This window comes from Salvelinus fontinalis, chromosome 26 (assembly GCF_029448725.1).
Source record: "Salvelinus fontinalis isolate EN_2023a chromosome 26, ASM2944872v1, whole genome shotgun sequence".
NCBI classification, from domain to species: domain Eukaryota; kingdom Metazoa; phylum Chordata; class Actinopteri; order Salmoniformes; family Salmonidae; genus Salvelinus; species Salvelinus fontinalis.
In genome coordinates, this window is record NC_074690.1 from 13,444,166 (window position 1) to 13,459,920 (window position 15,755).

The 15,755-nt window shown below is 58.9% G+C and overlaps 1 protein-coding gene across 3 annotated transcripts in view; it reads right to left on the bottom strand.

Annotated features, from left to right (window-relative positions):
- The window catches only part of LOC129823663 (activated CDC42 kinase 1-like), a 158,029-nt gene that overhangs the window by 11,842 nt on the left and 130,432 nt on the right, over positions 1–15,755 (bottom strand). For all 3 annotated transcript variants that reach the window (XM_055882555.1, XM_055882552.1, XM_055882553.1), the window contains one exon: positions 937–2,414. In XM_055882555.1, the coding sequence (XP_055738530.1) occupies positions 937–2,414 (1,478 nt within the window). The remainder of the gene's footprint in view (positions 1–936; positions 2,415–15,755) is intronic.

The window sequence follows — 15,755 nt, forward strand, 5'->3', positions numbered from 1 at the left end:
GTGTTTGTGTTTTGGTAGGCCTATGTGTTTGTGTTTTGGTAGGACTGTGTGTTTGTGTTTTGGTAGGCCTATGTGTTTGTGTTTTGGTAGGCCTATGTGTTTGTGTTTTGGTAGGCCTATGTGTTTGTGTTTTGGTAGGCCTATGTGTTTGTGTTTTGGTGAGCTATGTGTTTTTGTTTTGGTAGGTCTGTGTGTTTTGGTAGGTCTGTGTGTTTTGGTAGGTCTGTGTGTTTTTGTTTTGGTAGGCATATGTGTTTTTGTTTTGGTGAGCTATGTGTTTTTGTTTTGGTAGGCCTATGTGTTTTGGTAGGCCTGTGTGTTTTGGTAGGTCTGTGTGTTTTTGTTTTGGTAGGCTTGTGTGTTTTTGTTTTGGTAGGCCTGTGTGTTTTGGTAGGTCTGTGTGTTTTGGTAGTCCTGTGTGTTTTGGTAGGTCTGTGTGTTTTGGTAGACCTGTGTATTTTGGTAGGTCTGTGTATTTTGGTAGGTCTGTGTGTTTTGGTAGGTCTGTGTGTTTTTGTTTTGGTAGGTCTGTGTGTTTTTGTTTTGGTAGGTCTGTGTGTTTTTGTTTTGGTAGGCCTGTGTGTTTTTGTTTTGGTAGGCCTATGTGTTTTTGTTTTGGTAGGCGTGTTTGTTTTGGTAGGTCTGTGTGTTTTTGTTTTGGTAGGCCTATGTGTTTTGGTAGGTCTGTGTGTTTGTTTTGGTAGGTCTGTGTGTTTTTGTTTTGGTAGAACTATGTGTTTTGGTAGGTCTGTGTGTTTGTGTTTTGGTAGGCCTATGTGTTTTGGTAGGTCTGTGTGTTTTTGTTTTGGTAGGTCTATGTGTTTGTGTTTTGGTAGGACTTATGTGTTTGTGTCTAATAGACTATGTCCTTTCCAGTCGTCAACTGATTACGGATTATAAAAAGCCAATCTGACTGGCGCTTTCGGTACTACACACCATCTTGACCTGGTCTGTTGTGGTTCCACCCGCTGCCCTGCTGGCTGACCCCTCAGAGCTGACCCTAGGCAGGCTAAGGAAGGCCCTCATGCCCGGCCGGCAGCCCAGACTGCTGTTGTTGTTGGAGAAGTTGGCCTTGAAATCTCCTCCCTTGCTCTGCTGCTGCTGGTTCACCACCATTGGCCTGACCGTGGCCGTGTTGGCCTGCTGCCTCTCCTCACAGATCCCACTGCCGCCACCGGTCGGCACGTTTTCTGCTTCCCTGAAGAAGCGGTCGAAGCGGTCCAGGTAAGGCGGCCTCTCGGGCAGGAGGTAGTAGTGCGTGTTGCTGACTTTGCGGCCGTCGCGGACAATGGGCAGGATGCATGGCCCCTTGGCCAGGTCCTTACCCTGGGCTTGTGCTTGGATGACCTTGAGCGCGGCGTATTTTGGGTCTGAGGCAAAGCTGTGCGTAGTGGGCATGATCTTCCCCGGGGATGTGGAGAGGTAGGATCCGTATGTGGCCGGAGGAGGGGCGCTGGGGCAAACCATTGTCCTCTGCTGGGGGGAGCCCACCTGGAGCCCCATGGGACTGGGGGTGCGCGAGCCTGGCTGGGACAGGGGGTTCCGTGGGGGGATCTGAGGGGGCCGGTCCTGGACTTCCTCGGAAGCTGGAGCCGGGGACAGGTCACCGGACCAGCGGGTGTAGTCCCCTCGTTTGACGGGGCGAGGCGGGATGGGAATGCGGGGAGGGATCTGGGGCTTGTCCTCGGAGAAGGATAGGACGATATGGCGGTGCACGTCTATGGACTGGAGGCCTGAGCTCGGTGACGGAGAGGGGGGCTGGGGAACTCCTCCTGTGGGCACATTGAGCCTCCTCATGCACTCCTGCTGGAGCTCCTGAAAGATCTCTGCTGATTGGGAGAAGGATGTGTAGGCCTGGCTCTGTTGGGAGGGTAAGAAGAGGTTGTCCTCCAGGGGTTTCCCCTCCTCCCCAGCCGGGATGGCCTCCGTGGGGCTGTGGCTCTCACCCATCCCCCCCTGCTGTCGCTGCTCAAAGCTGTTGATGGAGCTCACTTCCATGTCCTCCTCGTCCTGCGCCACGTCATCGTACGCAGGAGGCGGAGGTAAGGGGCGGGCGTCCCAGTCCACCACTGGCGTTGGGTGTAAAGGGCAGGGCAGCGAGCACCATGGGCTCTGAGGAGGAGTCCTGTCCAGAATAGACTCCGCCTCCAGGGCCAGCTTGACAAATGAGGGCAACTGTAGCTCCGCCACTGGGGAGGGAGTGGGTGTGGCCGGGGGAAACTCCTGCTCAAAGTCGATGAGCGACACCTTGCTGGGGGTGTGGCCTGAACCCGTAGTCCGTTCCCCCTGTTTGGAGGCGGAGACCCAGGCGGCGGGTTTGAGCTTGAGGATGGAACCTGCTTTCCGTAACGACAGCCTCTTGAGGCCTGAGGCGGTTAGCTCCTCGTCCTCAGTCACTGAGTCGTAGCATGGCTCTGGACAAATAAACAGACAAACAAACACAACTTAATGACTTTGGCAACAATACCCTAACCCAACTCTGTAACCTCTCCTCGTGTAGCAGTGTAGTCCATCCCCAAGGCCCCAGCTGTCTACATTGAGTGCTCAACCTTGAGTGCTGCCTTTGATGTGAGGTTTATTTATGCGCATAATGTCCCTGAAATGAGTAGGTAATATTCCTCAGTGTGTCCATCTGTAATGTGTGCATTTCATACACTGTGTATGAATGGAAACAAACACAATCCTACAGAGAACATTAGCTCTTTAAAGATGTTTAGGATGAAATCATAAACATTAAACTCATAAACATTAAAAAGTACCGTAATCATAAACATTAAAGTACCGTAATGATAAACATTAAAAAGTACCTTAATCATAAACATTAAAAAGTACCGTAATGATAAACATTAAAAACAACTATAATCATAACCATTAAAAACTACCGTAACAACTTGTCTTTTAACCCACTCAATGCACAGCAACCCAGACTGCCCCGTTTGTGGGAGAGAAACGACAAGGAGGAAGAACACAAATGGAGACACTGAGAGGCGGGAGCTGGGGAGAGAGACGACACTGGCTGGGGGGGAGGAGGACACTGGCTGGGGGGAGAGACGACACTGGCTGGGGGGAGAGACGACACCGGCTGGGGGGAGAGACGACACCGGCTGGGGGGAGAGACGACACCGGCTGGGGGGAGAGACGACACCGGCTGGGGGGAGAGACGACACTGGCTGGGGGGAGAGACGACACTGGCTGGGGGGGGGGGGAGACGACACTGGCTGGGGGGGGGGGAGACGACACTGGCTGGGGGGGGGGGGGGATGACACTGGCTGGGGGGGGGGGAGACGACACTGGCTGGGGGGGGGGAGACGACACTGGCTGGGGGGGGGGGAGACGACACTGGCTGGGGGGGGGGGAGACGACACTGGCTGGGGGGGGGGGAGACGACACTGGCTGGGGGGGGGAGAGACGACACTGGCTGGGGGGGGAGAGACGACACTGGCTGGGGGGGGAGAGACGACACTGGCTGGGGGGGGAGAGACGACACTGGCTGGGGGGGGAGAGACGACACTGGCTGGGGGGGAGAGACGACACTGGCTGGGGGGGGAGAGACGACACTGGCTGGGGGGGGACGACACTGGCTGGGGGGGGGGACGACACTGGCTGGGGGGGGGGGACGACACTGGCTGGGGGGGGGAGACGACACTGGCTGGGGGGGGGGGAGACGACACTGGCTGGGGGGGGGGAGACGACACTGGCTGGGGGGGTAGAGACGACACTGGCTGAGGTGGGGGTGAGACGACACTGGCTGGGGGGGGAGACGACACTGGCTGGGGGGGGAGAGACGACACTGGCTGGGGGGGAGAGACGACACTGGCTGGGGGGGAGAGACGACACTGGCTGGGGGGGAGAGACGACACTGGCTGGGGGGGGGACGACACTGGCTGGGGGGGGAGACGACACTGGCTGGGGGGGGGAGACGACACTGGCTGGGGGGGGGAGACGACACTGGCTGGGGGGGGAGACGACACTGGCTGGGGGGGGGAGACGACACTGGCTGGGGGGGGAGAGACGACACTGGCTGGGGGGGGGAGACGACACTGGCTGGGGGGGGAGACGACACTGGCTGGGGGGGGAGACGACACTGGCTGGGGGGGAGACGACACTGGCTGGGGGGGGAGACGACACTGGCTGGGGGGGAGAGACGACACTGGCTGGGGGGGGGACGACACTGGCTGGGGGGGGAGACGACACTGGCTGGGGGGGGGAGACGACACTGGCTGGGGGGGGGAGACGACACTGGCTGGGGGGGGAGACGACACTGGCTGGGGGGGGGAGACGACACTGGCTGGGGGGGGAGAGACGACACTGGCTGGGGGGGGGAGACGACACTGGCTGGGGGGGGAGACGACACTGGCTGGGGGGGGAGACGACACTGGCTGGGGGGGAGACGACACTGGCTGGGGGGGGAGACGACACTGGCTGGGGGGGGGAGACGACACTGGCTGGGGGGGGGAGACGACACTGGCTGGGGGGGGGAGACGACACTGGCTGGGGGGGGGAGACGACACTGGCTGGGGGGGGGAGAGACGACACTGGCTGGGGGGGGGAGAGACGACACTGGCTGGGGGGGGGGAGAGACGACACTGGCTGGGGGGGGGGAGAGACGACACTGGCTGGGGGGGGAGAGACGACACTGGCTGGGGGGGAGAGACGACACTGGCTGGGGGGGAGGACAACACTTGCTGGGGGGGGAGGGACGACACTGGCTGGGGGGGGAGAGACGACACTGGCTGGGGGGGGGAGAGACGACACTGGCTGGGGGGGGGAGGGACGACACTGGCTGGGGGGGGGGGGGACGACACTGGCTGGGGGGGGGGGACGACACTGGCTGGGGGGGACGACGACACTGGCTGGGGGGGGGGGGACGACACTGGCTGGGGGGGGGAGACGACACTGGCTGGGGGGGGGGGAGACGACACTGGCTGGGGGGGGGGGGAGACGACACTGGCTGGGGGGGTAGAGACGACACTGGCTGAGGTGGGGGTGAGACGACACTGGCTGGGGGGTGAGACGACACTGGCTGGGGGGGGAGACGACACTGGCTGGGGGGGGAGAGACGACACTGGCTGGGGGGGAGAGACGACACTGGCTGGGGGGGAGAGACGACACTGGCTGGGGGGGGGGACGACACTGGCTGGGGGGGGAGACGACACTGGCTGGGGGGGGGAGACGACACTGGCTGGGGGGGGAGACGACACTGGCTGGGGGGGGAGACGACACTGGCTGGGGGGGGAGACGACACTGGCTGGGGGGGGAGAGACGACACTGGCTGGGGGGGGGAGACGACACTGGCTGGGGGGGGAGACGACACTGGCTGGGGGGGGAGACGACACTGGCTGGGGGGGAGACGACACTGGCTGGGGGGGAGACGACACTGGCTGGGGGGGGAGACGACACTGGCTGGGGGGGGGAGACGACACTGGCTGGGGGGGGAGACGACACTGGCTGGGGGGGGGAGACGACACTGGCTGGGGGGGGAGAGACGACACTGGCTGGGGGGGGAGAGACGACACTGGCTGGGGGGGAGAGACGACACTGGCTGGGGGGGAGGACAACACTTGCTGGGGGGGGAGGGACGACACTGGCTGGGGGGGGAGAGACGACACTGGCTGGGGGGGGGAGAGACGACACTGGCTGGGGGGGGGAGAGACGACACTGGCTGGGGGGGGGGGAGACGACACTGGCTGGGGGGGGGTAGAGACGACACTGGCTGGGGGGGGGGAGAGACGACACTGGCTGGGGGGGAGAGACGACACTGGCTGGGGGGGGGGAGAGACGACACTGGCTGGGGGGGGGGAGAGACGACACTGGCTGGGGGGGGAGAGACGACACTGGCTGGGGGGGGGGAGAGACGACACTGGCTGGGGGGGGGAGAGACGACACTGGCTGGGGGGGGGGAGAGACGACACTGGCTGGGGGGGGGGGAGACGACACTGGCTGGGGGGGGGAGAGACGACACTGGCTGGGGGGGGGAGAGACGACACTGGCTGGGGGGGGGAGGGACGACACTGGCTGGGGGGGGGGGGGGGACGACACTGGCTGGGGGGGGGAGAGACGACACTGGCTGGGGGGGTAGAGACGACACTGGCTGGGGGGGGGGGGGAGAGACGACACTGGCTGGGGGGGAGAGACGACACTGGCTGGGGGGGTAGAGACGACACTGGCTGGGGGGGTAGAGACGACACTGGCTGGGGGGGAGAGACGACACTGGCTGGGGGGGAGAGACGACACTGGCTGGGGGGGAGAGACGACACTGGCTGGGGGGGAGAGACGACACTGGCTGGGGGGGAGACGACACTGGCTGGGGGGGGAGACGACACTGGCTGGGGGGGGGGAGACGACACTGGCTGGGGGGGGGAGACGACACTGGCTGGGGGGGGAGAGACGACACTGGCTGGGGGGGGAGAGACGACACTGGCTGGGGGGGGGGAGAGACGACACTGGCTGGGGGGGGGAGAGACGACACTGGCTGGGGGGGGGAGAGACGACACTGGCTGGGGGGGGGGGGAGACGACACTGGCTGGGGGGGGGGAGAGACGACACTGGCTGGGGGGGGGGAGAGACGACACTGGCTGGGGGGGGGGAGAGACGACACTGGCTGGGGGGGGGAGAGACGACACTGGCTGGGGGGGGGAGACGACACTGGCTGGGGGGGGGGGGGATGACACTGGCTGGGGGGGGGGGAGAGATGACACTGGCTGGGGGGGGGGGAGAGACGACACTGGCTGGGGGGGAGAGACGACACTGGCTGGGGGGGAGAGACGACACTGGCTGGGGGGGGGAGAGACGACACTGGCTGGGGGGGGAGAGACGACACTGGCTGGGGGAAGAGACGACACTGGCTGGGGGGGTGAAAACACTGGCTGGGGGGGGGGTAAACACTGGCTGGGGGGAGAGACAACACTGGCTGGGGGGAGAGACAACACTGGCTGGGGGCAGAGACAACACTGGCTGGGGGGGGGTGAAAACACTGGCTGGGGGGGGTGTTGAAAACACTGGCTGGGGGGGGTGAAAACACTGGCTGGGGGGGATGTTGAAAACACTGGCTGGGGGGGGAGAGACGACACTGTCTGGGGGGGGGGGAGACGACACTGGCTGGAGGGGAGAGACGACACTGGCTGGGGGGGGGGAGAGACGACACTGGCTGGGGGGGGAGAGACGACACTGGCTGGGGGGGGGAGAGACGACACTGGCTGGGGGGGGAGACGACACTGGCTGGGGGGGGGGAGACGACACTGGCTGGGGGGGGGGGGAGAGACGACACTGGCTGGGGGGGGGGAGACGACACTGGCTGGGGGGGGGAGAGACGACACTGGCTGGGGGGGAGAGACGACACTGGCTGGGGGGGAGAGACGACACTGGCTGGGGGGGAGAGACGACACTGGCTGGGGGGGAGAGACGACACTGGCTGGGGGGGAGAGACGACACTGGCTGGGGGGGAGAGACGACACTGGCTGGGGGGGGAGAGACGACACTGGCTGGGGGGGGAGAGACGACACTGGCTGGGGGGGGAGAGACGACACTGGCTGGGGGGGGAGAGACGACACTGGCTGGGGGGGGGAGAGACGACACTGGCTGGGGGGGAGAGACGACACTGGCTGGGGGGGAGAGACGACACTGGCTGGGGGGGAGAGACGACACTGGCTGGGGGGGGGAGAGACGACACTGGCTGGGGGGGGAGAGACGACACTGGCTGGGGGGGGAGAGACGACACTGGCTGGGGGGGGAGAGACGACACTGGCTGGGGGGGGAGAGACGACACTGGCTGGGGGGGGGGGGGAGAGACGACACTGGCTGGGGGGGGGGGGGGAGAGACGACACTGGCTGGGGGGGAGAGACGACACTGGCTGGGGGGGGGGGACACTGGCTGGGGGGGGGGGACACTGGCTGGGGGGGGGGGCACTGGCTGGGGGGGGGGAGAGACGACACTGGCTGGGGGGGTAGAGACGACACTGGCTGGGGGGGGTAGAGACGACACTGGCTGGGGGGGGTAGAGACGACACTGGCTGGGGGGGGGGAGAGACGACACTGGCTGGGGGGGAGAGACGACACTGGCTGGGGGGGAGAGACGACACTGGCTGGGGGGGAGAGACGACACTGGCTGGGGGGGAGAGACGACACTGGCTGGGGGGGAGAGACGACACTGGCTGGGGGGGGAGAGACGACACTGGCTGGGGGGGGAGAGACGACACTGGCTGGGGGGGGGAGAGACGACACTGGCTGGGGGGGAGAGACGACACTGGCTGGGGGGGAGAGACGACACTGGCTGGGGGGGAGAGACGACACTGGCTGGGGGGGGAGAGACGACACTGGCTGGGGGGGGGAGAGACGACACTGGCTGGGGGGGGAGAGACGACACTGGCTGGGGGGGGAGAGACGACACTGGCTGGGGGGGGAGAGACGACACTGGCTGGGGGGGGAGAGACGACACTGGCTGGGGGGGGGAGAGACGACACTGGCGGGGGGGGGGGGGAGAGACGACACTGGCTGGGGGGGGGGGGACACTGGCTGGGGGGGAGAGACGACACTGGCTGGGGGGGGGGGGGACACTGGCTGGGGGGGGGGGGGACACTGGCTGGGGGGAGAGACAACACTGGCTGGGGGGGGGGGGAAACACTGGCTGGGGGGGGGGGAAACACTGGCTGGGGGGGGGGTGAAAACACTGGCTGGGGGGGGGGGTGAAAACACTGGCTGGGGGGGGGGTGAAAACACTGGCTGGGGGGAGAGACAACACTGGCTGGGGGGAGAGACAACACTGGCTGGGGGGAGAGACAACACTGGCTGGGGGGGTGAAAACACTGGCGGGGGGGGTGAAAACACTGGCTGGGGACGACGACGACGACACTAGCTGGGGGGGGGGGGGCGACGACACTGGCCGGGGGGGGGGGGGGCGACGACACTGGCCGGGGGGGGGGGGGGGGGGGACGACACTGGCTGGGGGGAGAGACGACACTGGCTGGGGGGAGAGACGACACTGGCTGGGGGGAGAGACAACACTGGCTGGGGGGGGGGTGAAAACACTGGCTGGGGGGGTGAAAACACTGGCTGGGGGGGTGAAAACACTAGCGGGGGGGTGAAAACACTGGCTGGGGACGACGACGACACTGGCTGGGGACGACGACGACGACACTAGGTGGGGGGGGGCGAACGACACTGGCCGGGGGGGGCGGGGGGTGGGAGACGACACTGGCCGGGGGGGGGGGGAGAGACGACACTGGCCCGGGGGGGGGAGAGACGACACTGGCTGGGGGGAGAGACGACACTGGCTGGGGGGAGAGACGACACTGGCTGGGGGGAGAGACGACACTGGCTGGGGGGAGAGACGACACTGGCTGGGGGGAGAGACGACACAGGCTGGGGGGGAGAGACGACACTGGCTGGGGGGGAGAGACGACACTGGCTGGGGGGGAGAGACGACACTGGCTGGGGGGGAGAGACGACACTGGCTGGGGGGGAGAGACGACACTGGCTGGGGGGGAGAGACGACACTGGCTGGGGGGGAGAGACAACACTGGCTGGCTGGGGGGAGAGAAACACCAACCAGCGAGAGAAACACCAACCACTAAGAGAAACACCAACCACTAAGAGAAACACCAACCACTAAGAGAAACATCAACAAGCGAGAGAAACTCCAACAACTAAGAGAAACACCAACCACTAAGAGAAACACCAACCACTAAGAGAAACACCAACCAGCGAGAGAAACACCAACCACTAAGAGAAACACCAACCACTAAGAGAAACACAAACCACTAAGAGAAACACCAACCACTAAAAGAAACACCAACCACTAAGAGAAACACCAACCACTAAGAGAAACACCAACCAGCGAGAGAAACACCAACCAGCGAGAGAAACACCAACCAGCGAGAGAAACACCAACCAGCGAGAGAAACACCAACCAGCGAGAGAAACACCAACCAGCGAGAGAAACACCAACCACTAAGAGAAACACCAACCACTAAGAGAAACACCAACCACTAAGAGAAACACCAACCACTAAGAGAAACACCAACCACTAAGAGAAACACCAACCACTAAGAGAAACACCAACCACTAAGAGAAACACCAACCACTGAGAGAAACACCAACCAGCGAGAGAAACACCAACCAGCGAGAGAAACACCAACCAGCGAGAGAAACACCAACCACTAAGAGAAACACCAACCACTAAGAGAAACACCAACCACTAAGAGAAACACCAACCACTAAGAGAAACACCAACCACTAAGAGAAACACCAACAACTGAGAGAAACACCAACCAGCGAGAGAAACACCAACCAGCGAGAGAAACACCAACCAGCGAGAGAAACACCAACCAGCGAGCGAAACACCAACCAGCGAGAGAAACACCAAATAGCGAGAGAAACACCAACCACTAAGAGAAACACCAACCACTAAGAGAAACACCAACCAGCGAGAGAAACACCAACCAGCGAGAGAAACACCAACCAGCGAGAGAAACACCAACCAGCGAGAGAAACACCAACCAGCGAGAGAAACACCAACCAGCGCGAGAAACACCAACCAGCGAGAGAAACACCAACCAGCGAGAGAAACACCAACCAGCGAGAGAAACACCAACCAGCGAGAGAAACACCAACCACTGAGAGAAACATCAACCAGCGAGAGAAACACCAACCAGCGAGAGAAACACCAACCAGCGAGAGAAACACCAACCAGCGAGAGAAACACCAACCCCTAAGAGAAACACCAACCACTAAGAGAAACACCAACCAGCGAGAGAAACACCAACCAGCGAGAGAAACACCAACCAGCGAGAGAAACACCAACCAGCGAGAGAAACACCAACCAGCGAGAGAAACACCAACCAGCGAGAGAAACACCAACCAGCGAGAGAAACACCAACCAGCGAGAGAAACACCAACCAGCGAGAGAAACACCAACCACTGAGAGAAACACCAACCAGCGAGAGAAACACCAACCAGCGAGAGAAACACCAACCTGCGAGAGAAACACCAACCTGCGAGAGAAACAACAACCAGCGAGAGAAACAACAACCAGCGAGAGAAACACCAACCAGCGAGAGAAACACCAACCAGCGAGAGAAACACCAACCAGCGAGAGAAACACCAACCAGCGAGAGAAACACCAACCAGCGAGAGAAACACCAACCACTAAGAGAAACACCAACCACTAAGAGAAACACCAACCACTAAGAGAAACACCAACCACTAAGAGAAATACCAACCACTAAGAGAAACACCAACCACTAAGAGAAACACCAACCACTAAGAGAAACACCAACCACTAAAAGAAACACCAACCAGCGAGAGAAACACCAACCAGCGAGAGAAACACCAACCAGCGAGAGAAACACCAACCAGCGAGAGAAACACCAACCACTAAGAGAAACACCAACCACTAAGAGAAACACCAACCACTAAGAGAAACACCAACCACTAAGAGAAATACCAACCACTAAGAGAAACACCAACCACTAAAAGAAACACCAACCAGCGAGAGAAACACCAACCAGCGAGAGAAACACCAACCAGCGAGAGAAACACCAACCAGCGAGAGAAACACCAACCAGCGAGAGAAACACCAACCAGCGAGAGAAACACCAACCAGCGAGAGAAACACCACCAGCGAGAGAAACACCAACCACTAAGAGAAACACCAACAACTGAGAGAAACACCAACCAGCGAGAGAAACACCAACCAGCGAGAGAAACACCAACCAGCGAGAGAAACACCAACCAGCAAGCGAAACACCAACCAGCGAGAGAAACACCAAATAGCGAGAGAAACACCAACCACTAAGAGAAACACCAACCACTAAGAGAAACACCAACCAGCGAGAGAAACACCAACCAGCGAGAGAAACACCAACCAGCGAGAGAAACACCAACCAGCGAGAGAAACACCAACCAGCGAGAGAAACACCAACCAGCGCGAGAAACACCAACCAGCGAGAGAAACACCAACCAGCGAGAGAAACACCAACCAGCGAGAGAAACACCAACCAGCGAGAGAAACACCAACCAGCGAGAGAAACACCAACCACTGAGAGAAACATCAACCAGCGAGAGAAACACCAACCAGCGAGAGAAACACCAACCAGCGAGAGAAACACCAACCAGCGAGAGAAACACCAACCACTAAGAGAAACACCAACCACTAAGAGAAACACCAACCAGCGAGAGAAACACCAACCAGCGAGAGAAACACCAACCAGCGAGAGAAACACCAACCAGCGAGAGAAACACCAACCAGCGAGAGAAACACCAACCAGCGAGAGAAACACCAACCAGCGAGAGAAACACCAACCAGCGAGAGAAACACCAACCAGCGAGAGAAACACCAACCAGCGAGAGAAACACCAACCACTGAGAGAAACACCAACCAGCGAGAGAAACACCAACCTGCGAGAGAAACAACAACCTGCGAGAGAAACACCAACCTGCGAGAGAAACAACAACCAGCGAGAGAAACAACAACCAGCGAGAGAAACACCAACCAGCGAGAGAAACACCAACCAGCGAGAGAAACACCAACCAGCGAGAGAAACACCAACCAGCGAGAGAAACACCAACCAGCGAGAGAAACACCAACCAGCGAGAGAAACACCAACCACTAAGAGAAACACCAACCACTAAGAGAAACACCAACCACTAAGAGAAACACCAACCACTGAGAGAAACACCAACCAGCGAGCGAAACGCCAACCAGCGAGAGAAACACCAAATAGCGAGAGAAACACCAACCACTAAGAGAAACACCAACCACTAAGAGAAACACCAACCAGCGAGAGAAACACCAACCAGCGAGAGAAACACCAACCAGCGAGAGAAACACCAACCAGCGAGAGAAACACCAACCAGCGCGAGAAACACCAACCAGCGAGAGAAACACCAACCAGCGAGAGAAACACCAACCAGCGAGAGAAACACCAACCAGCGAGAGAAACACCAACCAGCGAGAGAAACACCAACCACTGAGAGAAACATCAACCAGCGAGAGAAACACCAACCAGCGAGAGAAACACCAACCAGCGAGAGAAACACCAACCAGCGAGAGAAACACCAACCCCTAAGAGAAACACCAACCACTAAGAGAAACACCAACCAGCGAGAGAAACACCAACCAGCGAGAGAAACACCAACCAGCGAGAGAAACACCAACCAGCGAGAGAAACACCAACCAGCGAGAGAAACACCAACCAGCGAGAGAAACACCAACCAGCGAGAGAAACACCAACCAGCGAGAGAAACACCAACCAGCGAGAGAAACACCAACCACTGAGAGAAACACCAACCAGCGAGAGAAACACCAACCAGCGAGAGAAACACCAACCTGCGAGAGAAACACCAACCTGCGAGAGAAACAACAACCAGCGAGAGAAACAACAACCAGCGAGAGAAACACCAACCAGCGAGAGAAACACCAACCAGCGAGAGAAACACCAACCAGCGAGAGAAACACCAACCAGCGAGAGAAACACCAACCAGCGAGAGAAACACCAACCAGCGAGAGAAACACCAACCAGCGAGAGAAACACCAACCACTAAGAGAAACACCAACCACTAAGAGAAACACCAACCACTAAGAGAAACACCAACCACTAAGAGAAATACCAACCACTAAGAGAAACACCAACCACTAAGAGAAACACCAACCACTAAAAGAAACACCAACCACTAAAAGAAACACCAACCAGCGAGAGAAACACCAACCAGCGAGAGAAACACCAACCAGCGAGAGAAACACCAACCAGCGAGAGAAACACCAACCACTAAGAGAAACACCAACCACTAAGAGAAACACCAACCACTAAGAGAAACACCAACCACTAAGAGAAATACCAACCACTAAGAGAAACACCAACCACTAAAAGAAACACCAACCAGCGAGAGAAACACCAACCAGCGAGAGAAACACCAACCAGCGAGAGAAACACCAACCAGCGAGAGAAACACCAACCAGCGAGAGAAACACCAACCAGCGAGAGAAACACCAACCAGCGAGAGAAACACCAACCAGCGAGAGAAACACCACCAGCGAGAGAAACACCAACCACTAAGAGAAACACCAACAACTGAGAGAAACACCAACCAGCGAGAGAAACACCAACCAGCGAGAGAAACACCAACCACTAAAAGAAACACCAACCAGCGAGAGAAACACCAACCAGCGAGAGAAACACCAACCAGCGAGAGAAACACCAACCAGCGAGAGAAACACCAACCAGCGAGAGAAACACCAACCAGCGAGAGAAACACCACCAGCGAGAGAAACACCAACCACTAAGAGAAACACCAACAACTGAGAGAAACACCAACCAGCGAGAGAAACACCAACCAGCGAGAGAAACACCAACCAGCGAGAGAAACACCAACCAGCGAGCGAAACACCAACCAGCGAGAGAAACACCAAATAGCGAGAGAAACACCAACCACTAAGAGAAACACCAACCACTAAGAGAAACACCAACCAGCGAGAGAAACACCAACCAGCGAGAGAAACACCAACCAGCGAGAGAAACACCAACCAGCGAGAGAAACACCAACCAGCGAGAGAAACACCAACCAGCGCGAGAAACACCAACCAGCGAGAGAAACACCAACCAGCGAGAGAAACACCAACCAGCGAGAGAAACACCAACCAGCGAGAGAAACACCAACCAGCGAGAGAAACACCAACCACTGAGAGAAACATCAACCAGCGAGAGAAACACCAACCAGCGAGAGAAACACCAACCAGCGAGAGAAACACCAACCAGCGAGAGAAACACCAACCACTAAGAGAAACACCAACCACTAAGAGAAACACCAACCAGCGAGAGAAACACCAACCAGCGAGAGAAACACCAACCAGCGAGAGAAACACCAACCAGCGAGAGAAACACCAACCAGCGAGAGAAACACCAACCAGCGAGAGAAACACCAACCAGCGAGAGAAACACCAACCAGCGAGAGAAACACCAACCAGCGAGAGAAACACCAACCAGCGAGAGAAACACCAACCACTGAGAGAAACACCAACCAGCGAGAGAAACACCAACCTGCGAGAGAAACAACAACCTGCGAGAGAAACACCAACCTGCGAGAGAAACAACAACCAGCGAGAGAAACAACAACCAGCGAGAGAAACACCAACCAGCGAGAGAAACACCAACCAGCGAGAGAAACACCAACCAGCGAGAGAAACACCAACCAGCGAGAGAAACACCAACCAGCGAGAGAAACACCAACCAGCGAGAGAAACACCAACCACTAAGAGAAACACCAACCACTAAGAGAAACACCAACCACTAAGAGAAACACCAACCACTGAGAGAAACACCAACCAGCGAGCGAAACACCAACCAGCGAGAGAAACACCAAATAGCGAGAGAAACACCAACCACTAAGAGAAACACCAACCACTAAGAGAAACACCAACCAGCGAGAGAAACACCAACCAGCGAGAGAAACACCAACCAGCGAGAGAAACACCAACCAGCGAGAGAAACACCAACCAGCGCGAGAAACACCAACCAGCGAGAGAAACACCAACCAGCGAGAGAAACACCAACCAGCGAGAGAAACACCAACCAGCGAGAGAAACACCAACCACTGAGAGAAACATCAACCAGCGAGAGAAACACCAACCAGCGAGAGAAACACCAACCAGCGAGAGAAACACCAACCAGCGAGAGAAACACCAACCCCTAAGAGAAACACCAACCACTAAGAGAAACACCAACCAGCGAGAGAAACACCAACCAGCGAGAGAAACACCAACC